The 15526-nt window shown below is 74.2% G+C and overlaps 1 protein-coding gene across 5 annotated transcripts in view; it reads left to right on the top strand.

Annotated features, from left to right (window-relative positions):
• DLC1 (DLC1 Rho GTPase activating protein) overlaps nucleotides 1-15526 on the top strand; it is a 282574-nt gene that overhangs the window by 229300 nt on the left and 37748 nt on the right. For all 5 annotated transcript variants that reach the window (XM_048509074.1, XM_048509075.1, XM_048509076.1 and 2 more), the window contains one exon: nucleotides 12844-12915. In XM_048509074.1, coding sequence (XP_048365031.1) covers nucleotides 12844-12915 — 72 coding nt within the window. The remainder of the gene's footprint in view (nucleotides 1-12843; nucleotides 12916-15526) is intronic.

Here is a 15526-nt window from a genome sequence, read left to right as displayed (position 1 = left end):
GGGTGGGGGGGGGGGGGGGTGGGGGGGGGGGGGGGTGGGGGGGGGGGGGGGTGGGGGGGGGGGGGGGTGGGGGGGGGGGGGGGTGGGGGGGGGGGGGGGTGGGGGGGGGGGGGGGTGGGGGGGGGGGGGGGTGGGGGGGGGGGGGGGTGGGGGGGGGGGGGGGTGGGGGGGGGGGGGGGTGGGGGGGGGGGGGGGTGGGGGGGGGGGGGGGTGGGGGGGGGGGGGGGTGGGGGGGGGGGGGGGTGGGGGGGGGGGGGGGTGGGGGGGGGGGGGGGTGGGGGGGGGGGGGGGTGGGGGGGGGGGGGGGTGGGGGGGGGGGGGGGTGGGGGGGGGGGGGGGTGGGGGGGGGGGGGGGTGGGGGGGGGGGGGGGTGGGGGGGGGGGGGGGTGGGGGGGGGGGGGGGTGGGGGGGGGGGGGGGTGGGGGGGGGGGGGGGTGGGGGGGGGGGGGGGTGGGGGGGGGGGGGGGTGGGGGGGGGGGGGGGTGGGGGGGGGGGGGGGTGGGGGGGGGGGGGGGTGGGGGGGGGGGGGGGTGGGGGGGGGGGGGGGTGGGGGGGGGGGGGGGTGGGGGGGGGGGGGGGTGGGGGGGGGGGGGGGTGGGGGGGGGGGGGGGTGGGGGGGGGGGGGGGTGGGGGGGGGGGGGGGTGGGGGGGGGGGGGGGTGGGGGGGGGGGGGGGTGGGGGGGGGGGGGGGTGGGGGGGGGGGGGGGTGGGGGGGGGGGGGGGTGGGGGGGGGGGGGGGTGGGGGGGGGGGGGGGTGGGGGGGGGGGGGGGTGGGGGGGGGGGGGGGTGGGGGGGGGGGGGGGTGGGGGGGGGGGGGGGTGGGGGGGGGGGGGGGTGGGGGGGGGGGGGGGTGGGGGGGGGGGGGGGTGGGGGGGGGGGGGGGTGGGGGGGGGGGGGGGTGGGGGGGGGGGGGGGTGGGGGGGGGGGGGGGTGGGGGGGGGGGGGGGTGGGGGGGGGGGGGGGTGGGGGGGGGGGGGGGTGGGGGGGGGGGGGGGTGGGGGGGGGGGGGGGTGGGGGGGGGGGGGGGTGGGGGGGGGGGGGGGTGGGGGGGGGGGGGGGTGGGGGGGGGGGGGGGTGGGGGGGGGGGGGGGTGGGGGGGGGGGGGGGTGGGGGGGGGGGGGGGTGGGGGGGGGGGGGGGTGGGGGGGGGGGGGGGTGGGGGGGGGGGGGGGTGGGGGGGGGGGGGGGTGGGGGGGGGGGGGGGTGGGGGGGGGGGGGGGTGGGGGGGGGGGGGGGTGGGGGGGGGGGGGGGTGGGGGGGGGGGGGGGTGGGGGGGGGGGGGGGTGGGGGGGGGGGGGGGTGGGGGGGGGGGGGGGTGGGGGGGGGGGGGGGTGGGGGGGGGGGGGGGTGGGGGGGGGGGGGGGTGGGGGGGGGGGGGGGTGGGGGGGGGGGGGGGTGGGGGGGGGGGGGGGTGGGGGGGGGGGGGGGTGGGGGGGGGGGGGGGTGGGGGGGGGGGGGGGTGGGGGGGGGGGGGGGTGGGGGGGGGGGGGGGTGGGGGGGGGGGGGGGTGGGGGGGGGGGGGGGTGGGGGGGGGGGGGGGTGGGGGGGGGGGGGGGTGGGGGGGGGGGGGGGTGGGGGGGGGGGGGGGTGGGGGGGGGGGGGGGTGGGGGGGGGGGGGGGTGGGGGGGGGGGGGGGTGGGGGGGGGGGGGGGTGGGGGGGGGGGGGGGTGGGGGGGGGGGGGGGTGGGGGGGGGGGGGGGTGGGGGGGGGGGGGGGTGGGGGGGGGGGGGGGTGGGGGGGGGGGGGGGTGGGGGGGGGGGGGGGTGGGGGGGGGGGGGGGTGGGGGGGGGGGGGGGTGGGGGGGGGGGGGGGTGGGGGGGGGGGGGGGTGGGGGGGGGGGGGGGTGGGGGGGGGGGGGGGTGGGGGGGGGGGGGGGTGGGGGGGGGGGGGGGTGGGGGGGGGGGGGGGTGGGGGGGGGGGGGGGTGGGGGGGGGGGGGGGTGGGGGGGGGGGGGGGTGGGGGGGGGGGGGGGTGGGGGGGGGGGGGGGTGGGGGGGGGGGGGGGTGGGGGGGGGGGGGGGTGGGGGGGGGGGGGGGTGGGGGGGGGGGGGGGTGGGGGGGGGGGGGGGTGGGGGGGGGGGGGGGTGGGGGGGGGGGGGGGTGGGGGGGGGGGGGGGTGGGGGGGGGGGGGGGTGGGGGGGGGGGGGGGTGGGGGGGGGGGGGGGTGGGGGGGGGGGGGGGTGGGGGGGGGGGGGGGTGGGGGGGGGGGGGGGTGGGGGGGGGGGGGGGTGGGGGGGGGGGGGGGTGGGGGGGGGGGGGGGTGGGGGGGGGGGGGGGTGGGGGGGGGGGGGGGTGGGGGGGGGGGGGGGTGGGGGGGGGGGGGGGTGGGGGGGGGGGGGGGTGGGGGGGGGGGGGGGTGGGGGGGGGGGGGGGTGGGGGGGGGGGGGGGTGGGGGGGGGGGGGGGTGGGGGGGGGGGGGGGTGGGGGGGGGGGGGGGTGGGGGGGGGGGGGGGTGGGGGGGGGGGGGGGTGGGGGGGGGGGGGGGTGGGGGGGGGGGGGGGTGGGGGGGGGGGGGGGTGGGGGGGGGGGGGGGTGGGGGGGGGGGGGGGTGGGGGGGGGGGGGGGTGGGGGGGGGGGGGGGTGGGGGGGGGGGGGGGTGGGGGGGGGGGGGGGTGGGGGGGGGGGGGGGTGGGGGGGGGGGGGGGTGGGGGGGGGGGGGGGTGGGGGGGGGGGGGGGTGGGGGGGGGGGGGGGTGGGGGGGGGGGGGGGTGGGGGGGGGGGGGGGTGGGGGGGGGGGGGGGTGGGGGGGGGGGGGGGTGGGGGGGGGGGGGGGTGGGGGGGGGGGGGGGTGGGGGGGGGGGGGGGTGGGGGGGGGGGGGGGTGGGGGGGGGGGGGGGTGGGGGGGGGGGGGGGTGGGGGGGGGGGGGGGTGGGGGGGGGGGGGGGTGGGGGGGGGGGGGGGTGGGGGGGGGGGGGGGTGGGGGGGGGGGGGGGTGGGGGGGGGGGGGGGTGGGGGGGGGGGGGGGTGGGGGGGGGGGGGGGTGGGGGGGGGGGGGGGTGGGGGGGGGGGGGGGTGGGGGGGGGGGGGGGTGGGGGGGGGGGGGGGTGGGGGGGGGGGGGGGTGGGGGGGGGGGGGGGTGGGGGGGGGGGGGGGTGGGGGGGGGGGGGGGTGGGGGGGGGGGGGGGTGGGGGGGGGGGGGGGTGGGGGGGGGGGGGGGTGGGGGGGGGGGGGGGTGGGGGGGGGGGGGGGTGGGGGGGGGGGGGGGTGGGGGGGGGGGGGGGTGGGGGGGGGGGGGGGTGGGGGGGGGGGGGGGTGGGGGGGGGGGGGGGTGGGGGGGGGGGGGGGTGGGGGGGGGGGGGGGTGGGGGGGGGGGGGGGTGGGGGGGGGGGGGGGTGGGGGGGGGGGGGGGTGGGGGGGGGGGGGGGTGGGGGGGGGGGGGGGTGGGGGGGGGGGGGGGTGGGGGGGGGGGGGGGTGGGGGGGGGGGGGGGTGGGGGGGGGGGGGGGTGGGGGGGGGGGGGGGTGGGGGGGGGGGGGGGTGGGGGGGGGGGGGGGTGGGGGGGGGGGGGGGTGGGGGGGGGGGGGGGTGGGGGGGGGGGGGGGTGGGGGGGGGGGGGGGTGGGGGGGGGGGGGGGTGGGGGGGGGGGGGGGTGGGGGGGGGGGGGGGTGGGGGGGGGGGGGGGTGGGGGGGGGGGGGGGTGGGGGGGGGGGGGGGTGGGGGGGGGGGGGGGTGGGGGGGGGGGGGGGTGGGGGGGGGGGGGGGTGGGGGGGGGGGGGGGTGGGGGGGGGGGGGGGTGGGGGGGGGGGGGGGTGGGGGGGGGGGGGGGTGGGGGGGGGGGGGGGTGGGGGGGGGGGGGGGTGGGGGGGGGGGGGGGTGGGGGGGGGGGGGGGTGGGGGGGGGGGGGGGTGGGGGGGGGGGGGGGTGGGGGGGGGGGGGGGTGGGGGGGGGGGGGGGTGGGGGGGGGGGGGGGTGGGGGGGGGGGGGGGTGGGGGGGGGGGGGGGTGGGGGGGGGGGGGGGTGGGGGGGGGGGGGGGTGGGGGGGGGGGGGGGTGGGGGGGGGGGGGGGTGGGGGGGGGGGGGGGTGGGGGGGGGGGGGGGTGGGGGGGGGGGGGGGTGGGGGGGGGGGGGGGTGGGGGGGGGGGGGGGTGGGGGGGGGGGGGGGTGGGGGGGGGGGGGGGTGGGGGGGGGGGGGGGTGGGGGGGGGGGGGGGTGGGGGGGGGGGGGGGTGGGGGGGGGGGGGGGTGGGGGGGGGGGGGGGTGGGGGGGGGGGGGGGTGGGGGGGGGGGGGGGTGGGGGGGGGGGGGGGTGGGGGGGGGGGGGGGTGGGGGGGGGGGGGGGTGGGGGGGGGGGGGGGTGGGGGGGGGGGGGGGTGGGGGGGGGGGGGGGTGGGGGGGGGGGGGGGTGGGGGGGGGGGGGGGTGGGGGGGGGGGGGGGTGGGGGGGGGGGGGGGTGGGGGGGGGGGGGGGTGGGGGGGGGGGGGGGTGGGGGGGGGGGGGGGTGGGGGGGGGGGGGGGTGGGGGGGGGGGGGGGTGGGGGGGGGGGGGGGTGGGGGGGGGGGGGGGTGGGGGGGGGGGGGGGTGGGGGGGGGGGGGGGTGGGGGGGGGGGGGGGTGGGGGGGGGGGGGGGTGGGGGGGGGGGGGGGTGGGGGGGGGGGGGGGTGGGGGGGGGGGGGGGTGGGGGGGGGGGGGGGTGGGGGGGGGGGGGGGTGGGGGGGGGGGGGGGTGGGGGGGGGGGGGGGTGGGGGGGGGGGGGGGTGGGGGGGGGGGGGGGTGGGGGGGGGGGGGGGTGGGGGGGGGGGGGGGTGGGGGGGGGGGGGGGTGGGGGGGGGGGGGGGTGGGGGGGGGGGGGGGTGGGGGGGGGGGGGGGTGGGGGGGGGGGGGGGTGGGGGGGGGGGGGGGTGGGGGGGGGGGGGGGTGGGGGGGGGGGGGGGTGGGGGGGGGGGGGGGTGGGGGGGGGGGGGGGTGGGGGGGGGGGGGGGTGGGGGGGGGGGGGGGTGGGGGGGGGGGGGGGTGGGGGGGGGGGGGGGTGGGGGGGGGGGGGGGTGGGGGGGGGGGGGGGTGGGGGGGGGGGGGGGTGGGGGGGGGGGGGGGTGGGGGGGGGGGGGGGTGGGGGGGGGGGGGGGTGGGGGGGGGGGGGGGTGGGGGGGGGGGGGGGTGGGGGGGGGGGGGGGTGGGGGGGGGGGGGGGTGGGGGGGGGGGGGGGTGGGGGGGGGGGGGGGTGGGGGGGGGGGGGGGTGGGGGGGGGGGGGGGTGGGGGGGGGGGGGGGTGGGGGGGGGGGGGGGTGGGGGGGGGGGGGGGTGGGGGGGGGGGGGGGTGGGGGGGGGGGGGGGTGGGGGGGGGGGGGGGTGGGGGGGGGGGGGGGTGGGGGGGGGGGGGGGTGGGGGGGGGGGGGGGTGGGGGGGGGGGGGGGTGGGGGGGGGGGGGGGTGGGGGGGGGGGGGGGTGGGGGGGGGGGGGGGTGGGGGGGGGGGGGGGTGGGGGGGGGGGGGGGTGGGGGGGGGGGGGGGTGGGGGGGGGGGGGGGTGGGGGGGGGGGGGGGTGGGGGGGGGGGGGGGTGGGGGGGGGGGGGGGTGGGGGGGGGGGGGGGTGGGGGGGGGGGGGGGTGGGGGGGGGGGGGGGTGGGGGGGGGGGGGGGTGGGGGGGGGGGGGGGTGGGGGGGGGGGGGGGTGGGGGGGGGGGGGGGTGGGGGGGGGGGGGGGTGGGGGGGGGGGGGGGTGGGGGGGGGGGGGGGTGGGGGGGGGGGGGGGTGGGGGGGGGGGGGGGTGGGGGGGGGGGGGGGTGGGGGGGGGGGGGGGTGGGGGGGGGGGGGGGTGGGGGGGGGGGGGGGTGGGGGGGGGGGGGGGTGGGGGGGGGGGGGGGTGGGGGGGGGGGGGGGTGGGGGGGGGGGGGGGTGGGGGGGGGGGGGGGTGGGGGGGGGGGGGGGTGGGGGGGGGGGGGGGTGGGGGGGGGGGGGGGTGGGGGGGGGGGGGGGTGGGGGGGGGGGGGGGTGGGGGGGGGGGGGGGTGGGGGGGGGGGGGGGTGGGGGGGGGGGGGGGTGGGGGGGGGGGGGGGTGGGGGGGGGGGGGGGTGGGGGGGGGGGGGGGTGGGGGGGGGGGGGGGTGGGGGGGGGGGGGGGTGGGGGGGGGGGGGGGTGGGGGGGGGGGGGGGTGGGGGGGGGGGGGGGTGGGGGGGGGGGGGGGTGGGGGGGGGGGGGGGTGGGGGGGGGGGGGGGTGGGGGGGGGGGGGGGTGGGGGGGGGGGGGGGTGGGGGGGGGGGGGGGTGGGGGGGGGGGGGGGTGGGGGGGGGGGGGGGTGGGGGGGGGGGGGGGTGGGGGGGGGGGGGGGTGGGGGGGGGGGGGGGTGGGGGGGGGGGGGGGTGGGGGGGGGGGGGGGTGGGGGGGGGGGGGGGTGGGGGGGGGGGGGGGTGGGGGGGGGGGGGGGTGGGGGGGGGGGGGGGTGGGGGGGGGGGGGGGTGGGGGGGGGGGGGGGTGGGGGGGGGGGGGGGTGGGGGGGGGGGGGGGTGGGGGGGGGGGGGGGTGGGGGGGGGGGGGGGTGGGGGGGGGGGGGGGTGGGGGGGGGGGGGGGTGGGGGGGGGGGGGGGTGGGGGGGGGGGGGGGTGGGGGGGGGGGGGGGTGGGGGGGGGGGGGGGTGGGGGGGGGGGGGGGTGGGGGGGGGGGGGGGTGGGGGGGGGGGGGGGTGGGGGGGGGGGGGGGTGGGGGGGGGGGGGGGTGGGGGGGGGGGGGGGTGGGGGGGGGGGGGGGTGGGGGGGGGGGGGGGTGGGGGGGGGGGGGGGTGGGGGGGGGGGGGGGTGGGGGGGGGGGGGGGTGGGGGGGGGGGGGGGTGGGGGGGGGGGGGGGTGGGGGGGGGGGGGGGTGGGGGGGGGGGGGGGTGGGGGGGGGGGGGGGTGGGGGGGGGGGGGGGTGGGGGGGGGGGGGGGTGGGGGGGGGGGGGGGTGGGGGGGGGGGGGGGTGGGGGGGGGGGGGGGTGGGGGGGGGGGGGGGTGGGGGGGGGGGGGGGTGGGGGGGGGGGGGGGTGGGGGGGGGGGGGGGTGGGGGGGGGGGGGGGTGGGGGGGGGGGGGGGTGGGGGGGGGGGGGGGTGGGGGGGGGGGGGGGTGGGGGGGGGGGGGGGTGGGGGGGGGGGGGGGTGGGGGGGGGGGGGGGTGGGGGGGGGGGGGGGTGGGGGGGGGGGGGGGTGGGGGGGGGGGGGGGTGGGGGGGGGGGGGGGTGGGGGGGGGGGGGGGTGGGGGGGGGGGGGGGTGGGGGGGGGGGGGGGTGGGGGGGGGGGGGGGTGGGGGGGGGGGGGGGTGGGGGGGGGGGGGGGTGGGGGGGGGGGGGGGTGGGGGGGGGGGGGGGTGGGGGGGGGGGGGGGTGGGGGGGGGGGGGGGTGGGGGGGGGGGGGGGTGGGGGGGGGGGGGGGTGGGGGGGGGGGGGGGTGGGGGGGGGGGGGGGTGGGGGGGGGGGGGGGTGGGGGGGGGGGGGGGTGGGGGGGGGGGGGGGTGGGGGGGGGGGGGGGTGGGGGGGGGGGGGGGTGGGGGGGGGGGGGGGTGGGGGGGGGGGGGGGTGGGGGGGGGGGGGGGTGGGGGGGGGGGGGGGTGGGGGGGGGGGGGGGTGGGGGGGGGGGGGGGTGGGGGGGGGGGGGGGTGGGGGGGGGGGGGGGTGGGGGGGGGGGGGGGTGGGGGGGGGGGGGGGTGGGGGGGGGGGGGGGTGGGGGGGGGGGGGGGTGGGGGGGGGGGGGGGTGGGGGGGGGGGGGGGTGGGGGGGGGGGGGGGTGGGGGGGGGGGGGGGTGGGGGGGGGGGGGGGTGGGGGGGGGGGGGGGTGGGGGGGGGGGGGGGTGGGGGGGGGGGGGGGTGGGGGGGGGGGGGGGTGGGGGGGGGGGGGGGTGGGGGGGGGGGGGGGTGGGGGGGGGGGGGGGTGGGGGGGGGGGGGGGTGGGGGGGGGGGGGGGTGGGGGGGGGGGGGGGTGGGGGGGGGGGGGGGTGGGGGGGGGGGGGGGTGGGGGGGGGGGGGGGTGGGGGGGGGGGGGGGTGGGGGGGGGGGGGGGTGGGGGGGGGGGGGGGTGGGGGGGGGGGGGGGTGGGGGGGGGGGGGGGTGGGGGGGGGGGGGGGTGGGGGGGGGGGGGGGTGGGGGGGGGGGGGGGTGGGGGGGGGGGGGGGTGGGGGGGGGGGGGGGTGGGGGGGGGGGGGGGTGGGGGGGGGGGGGGGTGGGGGGGGGGGGGGGTGGGGGGGGGGGGGGGTGGGGGGGGGGGGGGGTGGGGGGGGGGGGGGGTGGGGGGGGGGGGGGGTGGGGGGGGGGGGGGGTGGGGGGGGGGGGGGGTGGGGGGGGGGGGGGGTGGGGGGGGGGGGGGGTGGGGGGGGGGGGGGGTGGGGGGGGGGGGGGGTGGGGGGGGGGGGGGGTGGGGGGGGGGGGGGGTGGGGGGGGGGGGGGGTGGGGGGGGGGGGGGGTGGGGGGGGGGGGGGGTGGGGGGGGGGGGGGGTGGGGGGGGGGGGGGGTGGGGGGGGGGGGGGGTGGGGGGGGGGGGGGGTGGGGGGGGGGGGGGGTGGGGGGGGGGGGGGGTGGGGGGGGGGGGGGGTGGGGGGGGGGGGGGGTGGGGGGGGGGGGGGGTGGGGGGGGGGGGGGGTGGGGGGGGGGGGGGGTGGGGGGGGGGGGGGGTGGGGGGGGGGGGGGGTGGGGGGGGGGGGGGGTGGGGGGGGGGGGGGGTGGGGGGGGGGGGGGGTGGGGGGGGGGGGGGGTGGGGGGGGGGGGGGGTGGGGGGGGGGGGGGGTGGGGGGGGGGGGGGGTGGGGGGGGGGGGGGGTGGGGGGGGGGGGGGGTGGGGGGGGGGGGGGGTGGGGGGGGGGGGGGGTGGGGGGGGGGGGGGGTGGGGGGGGGGGGGGGTGGGGGGGGGGGGGGGTGGGGGGGGGGGGGGGTGGGGGGGGGGGGGGGTGGGGGGGGGGGGGGGTGGGGGGGGGGGGGGGTGGGGGGGGGGGGGGGTGGGGGGGGGGGGGGGTGGGGGGGGGGGGGGGTGGGGGGGGGGGGGGGTGGGGGGGGGGGGGGGTGGGGGGGGGGGGGGGTGGGGGGGGGGGGGGGTGGGGGGGGGGGGGGGTGGGGGGGGGGGGGGGTGGGGGGGGGGGGGGGTGGGGGGGGGGGGGGGTGGGGGGGGGGGGGGGTGGGGGGGGGGGGGGGGGGGGGGGGGGGGGGGTTGGGGGGGGGAGGGGTGGGGGGAGGGGGGGGTGGGGGGGGGAGGGGGGTGGGGGGGGGGGGGGGGGGGGGGGGGGGGGGGTGGGGGGGGGGGGGGGTGGGGGGGGGGAGGGGGGGTGGGGGTGGGGGTAGGTGGGGGAGGGTGTGGGGGTGGGGGGGGGGGGGGGGGGGGGGGGGGTGGGAGAGGGGGGGGGGGGGGAGGGGGGGGGAGGGGGGGGGGGGGGGGGGGGGGGGGGGGGGGAGGGGGGGGGGGGGGGAGGGGGGGGGGGGGAGGGGGGGGGGGGGGGGGGGAGGAAAAGGGGGGGGGGGGGGGAGGGGGGGGGAAGACAAGGATGCAACCATCTCCCAGCAGGTAGCAAAGTTCTGTGCACTGGCGTATAAAAAACGCAAGGGCCTACTTAATCAGGGATGAGCTGAAAGCCAAACACTCATGTAAATGGTTAGCTGTAATAATTGTTGTAATTTGCTGTTGTGAATGTGTGCTGTTGTTTTGTTTTGTCTTTGCTGGCCTTTGGCCGTATTAAACTATCTATTAAAACTACTATCTCATCTGTCCTGTTAAACATTCGGCAACATGTTATATTCCTTTTAAAAAATTTAAGGGGGGATATGAAAACTTCAGATCAGTGTGTCTTGCCAATACTCTCATCATTTTCATGTAAATTGGTTTGCCCTGGTCCTTGAAGGAGATCAAATGGGGCTTCAAGTGAATAAAGAATTTGACTGTTCGCTGCTACCTGTTTAATCAAGTAAAACCCAAGTGGTCGATTAAAATCATCTCATGCAAACTGGTTTTGAGCAGGAAAAAAAACTTTTGGATTTCAAATAACTTAGTATATCTTATAAACCAATTAAAATGTGTATTTCAAAATGTTGACCATCAAGAGCCAAGGTCAGGTGTCCATAGATATGTAATTTAAGCTGGAGCCCAAGGTTGTTTTGAAAAACAAACAGTTATGAGTGTTGTTAGGTTGCCCCACACAAAAGGCTGGGTGCTGCCCTGCCATTCCCAAGGGGGCTTTCTGGTGGTGTGGGGAGGCAAGAAACACACAAAAAAGTATCCCTGCTGCCAGAAAGTCTCCATTGGGCTTACTGGACTTAGGCTACCAGAAAGGATGGCCAGGTGAAAGCCAACTAGTGTAGGATTTTCCCCCAACCATATTCCTGGACCATCCCTGCTACACCAGTGGTGGGAGTGCAGAGATTTTGGCATGGTGTTCAGCCCCATGTTCCACCACCATGGAGGAGTGCCACAGCCGCCTGCTGGTGGAACTACCCCTCTGCTGGGGTGAGTACCCCCTTGGGGTGGAGCTGTTAGCTGCCAAAAAGTTGGCTTGGGTTTTCTCTAAAACTGATTCGTTTTTGGGTAGGAAAAAAGGAAACAAAATACATTTGAATCTAGTGAGTATGTGACAAAGAAAAGAGGATGTTCTCGAAAATTGCTGCTGACAGCTGGATTTTTAATTTTGGCTTTGTACATGGAAATAATTTTTACAGTTTCCCGTTCTGTCATAAATGAAGCTTCAACAATTTATAGACCCAGCTAATTACTGGTATAGACTTTCAGAGGAGATCACATCTAATCCAGCTGCTCCAATATTTCCCAGTTTATCATTTCTGCATCCCAGCCTGCTACTCTTTCCCTGTGAGCTTTTATGGGTAGGGCTTGTTCCAAAACAATAGAACATACGTATTATTTCACTGTTTTGTAATTTCCCTTGAAAAGGATAGGACCTCCTGCGTTCTGTGCTGTGGCTCAGAGTGTGCCTCACTGTCCAACCTCCAAACTCTGCTGTGGGAACTTGGCCCAGAAATGCAGTGGATTCAGGCAGATTTGCCTCTTGCTGTCAGGGCTAAACTAAATGTATCAGCTGCACAGCCTTGTGCAGAATTCATTCTACCATTCCCTGTAAATGGGCAGCAGGGGAGTTTTGAGTGCAGGGGGTTAGGAGTTGAAAGCTGGTCCGCCCCCCATGTCCTTTCTCTAACACTGGTTTGTATTGGTTTTTCTTTGAGCAGTGGTCTTGGATAAAAGCAGCTTTAACATGTATTCATGTAGAACAGTATGACACGGTTGCCAGGTCTCTCCCCGCCCCCCCACTGGCCACCAATGGAAGATTGGGTCGGGGGTAGGGTTGCCAGATCCAAATTGAGAAACTCATGGAGATTTGGGTATGGAGCCTGGGGAGGACAGGGAACTTGGTGGGGTACAATGCTACAGAGTCCACCCTCCAAAGGATCCATTGTCTCCAGGGGAATTGATCTCTGTAGTCTGGAGATGAGCTGTAATTCCAGGGGATCCCCACATCCCCCCTGGAGTCTGGCATCCCCACTGTATGAAGGAGAGATTGTCTAGCACTGTTCTGCCATACTGTCATTTGCAGCATTACTCTCCAACTTGGTTCCTGCTCAGTTGAGAATTAAATGAGGTGAAGGCAGGAAGGGAGTGAAGCAAAGGTTATCTAAGTGAGAAGTTTCCCAATGGCTCAGGCTAATAAGGAAGCCCAACCAATTTAGAAGGTCCAGAGAATACCATCTTCCCTACTTCTGCCCTACTCCTGGTGCATTGAGGCTTCCTTGGCTGAAGGGATTGAATCCCCATCAGACCTTCTTTTTGGATACCAGTCCATGAGCCATTGTAAGAATCCTGGCAAGGAGTGTCTTTCTTAGACAGGCATCCAAATTGCCTGAGCAGTATTCATTTTAGTTAAAATGAGGACAAAGATCTCTCTCACACACACACCCCTCTCATATAGTACTAGTTGTTGGAACTAAACTTGCAACACCATCAAGTTCTGGTTCCCCCTTTGTAAAAGATGCAGTACAACCAAGGCTCCGGAGAAGTCAACTGGAACTTTTCATTTTCTTCCAGCCAATCCGGATTTTTACCAGTCAGCATTGGTCTGAATTTTGGGAGCAGAATCCAGATTCATTAAATGTGTTGCCATGCTTCATGTGAAAAGAGAGAATGTAACTAAAGGATCCGCACATAGTCATTTTCTCCACGCCTCGTGTGCGTACTTACGAATGGTAGCATCCTGCCAAAATGTGTATTATTTTTCCTGGAGAAAAATGCAAAAGACAGAAAGTGGCATAGGAGCAAATGAACTGTGTTTAAACCAACTGATATATAACTTGGAATACTCCACTGCTGTTAAATTGTGTTCTTGAGTGTGTTATAATACAATGTGCCTGTTGTTCTTAGGATTTAGGTTCCCTAGTATTATTTACATGATGTGGACGGCTCAGGCATTAGCTTCACTAGGTATTTCAATCTGAAAAGTACTTGTATCAAAAGATGCATACAGTGCTGGAATAAAACATTTTTACTTTTTTTTAGTGGTATCAATTTAGCCTGTGTTATGTAATAACGGCACCCATTTAGTCTTGCAGGGGTTTATTTTTATAAAGATGTCTGAGCCGGCAGCTAGGCACGCCCATTGTTTACTGGGCAACGAAGAGTGGCCCCTGAGTCTGTGCATCTCAGAAAGTCATAGCTTGTTGCAGAAAACTTTTAATGTGCCCACGCAGAGTGCAGCCATTAAGTGTAAAGCCGAGCGTAATTTCAATCACATTTGGGGCTAATGGAATTACAGTACTTTCGTGAAGCAGTTGATAAGGAAGATGAGAAAAGAACCTGGAATACTAAAGCACCCTCTTACCAAATAATAAGCACCACAGTTGTTCTTTCAGTTTAAATACATGTTGCTTTGAAAGCCATTGCTTATTATGTGCGCCCTCCTTATTTTCCAGAAATTGAGGCCAAGGAAGCATGTGATTGGCTGCGGGCAGCAGGGTTCCCACAGTATGCTCAACTCTATGAGGGTAAGTAAGATCACTGTTCAGGGTTGAGGGGGGCTGAAGCACTATCTAGTCCTTGAAATGTTTTATGGTCTGCATCGGTGCATCCATGTCCATTTTAGGTGTGTGTAGCTTCAGTCCCAGTACCTACATTTTAAAGGACTGAGTAATGGTAATAGGAAAGACTTCTTCCTGGCCTGGTATCAGGCAGCTTCCAGTGTTCAAATAATATCTCCTTTGAGCATCAAGGGGCTCGCTCCTGTGGACAAGGCCACTGACTCTCAGACTAACCCAACTCATAGGATGTATGTGAGAATAAAATGGAGGTGGAAACCAAGTATGCTAGCCTGAATTCCTTGAAGAAAGGGTAGTATTAAAATCAGATAAATTTGGTTCACATCCAGTGCCGTGGGTTGTGGGTTCTGTGGCCCTGGGTCTACATATTTTTCCTGGAGACAGTCTAAATCATCAGGCCCTTTTCATGTGATTGAGTCCTTCATCCTGAAATTTGATCTGAAGAAAAGCTGTGGGTTTTATGCCCCAGTTTTCTCTACCTTTAAGAAGACTCAAAGCAGCTTGCCTTCTCTTCCCCTCCCCACAACAGTCACCTTGTGAGGTAGGTGGGGCTGAGAGAGTTCTGAGAGAACCGTGACTAGCCCAAGGTCATCTAGCAGGCTTCATGTACAGGAACTGAGAATCAAACCTGGTTCTGCAAATTAGAGTTTGCCATACTGCCTCTTCTAACCTTGATCAATACAGTGAGGTCTGGAGAGAGGCTAGGAAACCTGGGACATTTACTGTTTTTGCACAGGGAATATCCTGCCATTTTTATTTAGCCATTTTTATTTAGAGATGTAGTATCTGTATAAGGCAGTGATGGCGAACCTTTTCGAGACCGGGTGCCCAAATGGCCACCCAAAACCCACTTAATTTATCGCAAAGTGCCAACACAGCAATTTAACCTGAATACTGAGGTTTTAGTTTAGAAAAAACAATTAGCTTCGAGGCGCACGTTACTTGGGAGTAAACTTAGTGAAGCAACCATGCAATGCTTCGAATGGATGAATCACGACCCTAGGAGGGTTTACTCAGAAGCAAGCCCCATTGCCAGCAACTGAGCTTACTCCCAGGTAAAGGATCACGCTTTAGTTCTTCCCATGAAAATCAATGGGGTTTTCCACCCCCCACCCCCGACAAACTCTGTGCGTGTGTGCCCACAGAGAGGGCTCTGAGTGCCACCTCTGGCACCCGTGCCATAGGTTCGCCACCACTGGTATAAGGACTTACAGGGATGAAGAGTTTGTTTTAAAAACAGTCTTAAAGATCATCAGAGAAGGGACCGCTTGGCGCCAGTTCCCTTTAGGAATCAATGCATGTTTGTGGGTTACAAGACTTCAGACCTTCTCGATTAAGATAAAAACATAAGAAAGCCTGCAGAACTTTAGGGTTGTAAAACATCACGGAATGGCTCAGAAGCGTTTTCGCCGTGGGACAGAACAGTCCCACCCCACCGTCACTACACAGCTGCTAGTTATAACTGCATAGAGATGTGCCATTATTTACAGGGTTGGAAGTGAACAGCAGTACTAAGCAGGCCTTCTCGACAAGCGATGGAGAAGGGCTTTACATTTGCAGCTGCCTTGGCAGTGGGGGCGATAATCGCACTTGCAGAGACAACACTTGGCAATTCCTTTGTTTATCTGTTTAGGAACTGAATTTCCTGCTATTATGTTCCTCACATGTGGGGTTGACAGTGCGCCAAGTAAAGCCTTTTAAAAAAAAATCTCTGAGTGCTGCGTAACTGCAGCTATTGTTCAGCTCCATTGTTCAGGATCCTGTATTTGGACACGTTTGCTTTTGAGAGCGCTGGTTTCTTTGCTCTGCTGATAGGCAAAATTGCTGGGACCTCGGGCCCGTCACACTTTCTTAGCCTGGCTTACCTCACAGGGTTGCTGTGACCATAAAACGGAGGAGAGGAGAATGACATCAGCTGCTTTGGGGGTCCAATGGGGGGAAAGGAGAGATGTAACCAAATCAATAAATAGGTGCTGCCCACTAGACACACATTGAAGCCTGCCTGGTGCGAATCCCTTGCTTTTGCTGTCCCAGACCAGCCACAATTGAGAATCTTTCTTCATCCCTTGATAGTTTGTCATTCATATAGAGGTGATTATTTATGAAGTGCCTAGACACTAGATGCTATACGAAAATATGGTTATTATTTTTAAAGACCAGCCCATGGCTAACTGGACAGCATTTGGTCTGAAGGGCCACAAATTGTTCCAGGGTGAGCAAGATTGCCTGTCTGTTTGGATGCTGATTTTCCTCTGAAGGTTCCCAAGGCTGTGCTTGTGCTCACATCCGCAGTCTGTACTTCCTTCCCTTCCAATCCACATTCCCTCAGCAAAACAAACAGTTCGGCTTATCTGAGGACTTCTTATCTCTAAGTGATTGACCTATTACCATATATTTGCTGGCAGGATGCATTTGGTCTGGCCTTGTATTTCACTGCCTTTGCTTTTGTTTGTTCGTTTATTTGCATTTTAATCCCATCTTCGTTGTCAGCGGCAACCGGTTCATCCCTCCTCCATTTTGTCCATGCAGCAACTCTCTGAGGTAGAACAGTTTTGGAGAG

Source organism: Sphaerodactylus townsendi, linkage group LG10 (genome assembly GCF_021028975.2).
Source record: "Sphaerodactylus townsendi isolate TG3544 linkage group LG10, MPM_Stown_v2.3, whole genome shotgun sequence".
NCBI classification, from domain to species: domain Eukaryota; kingdom Metazoa; phylum Chordata; class Lepidosauria; order Squamata; family Sphaerodactylidae; genus Sphaerodactylus; species Sphaerodactylus townsendi.
The sequence above is the reverse complement of the archived record's forward strand: the minus strand, read 5'-3'. Positions and strand labels throughout refer to the sequence as shown.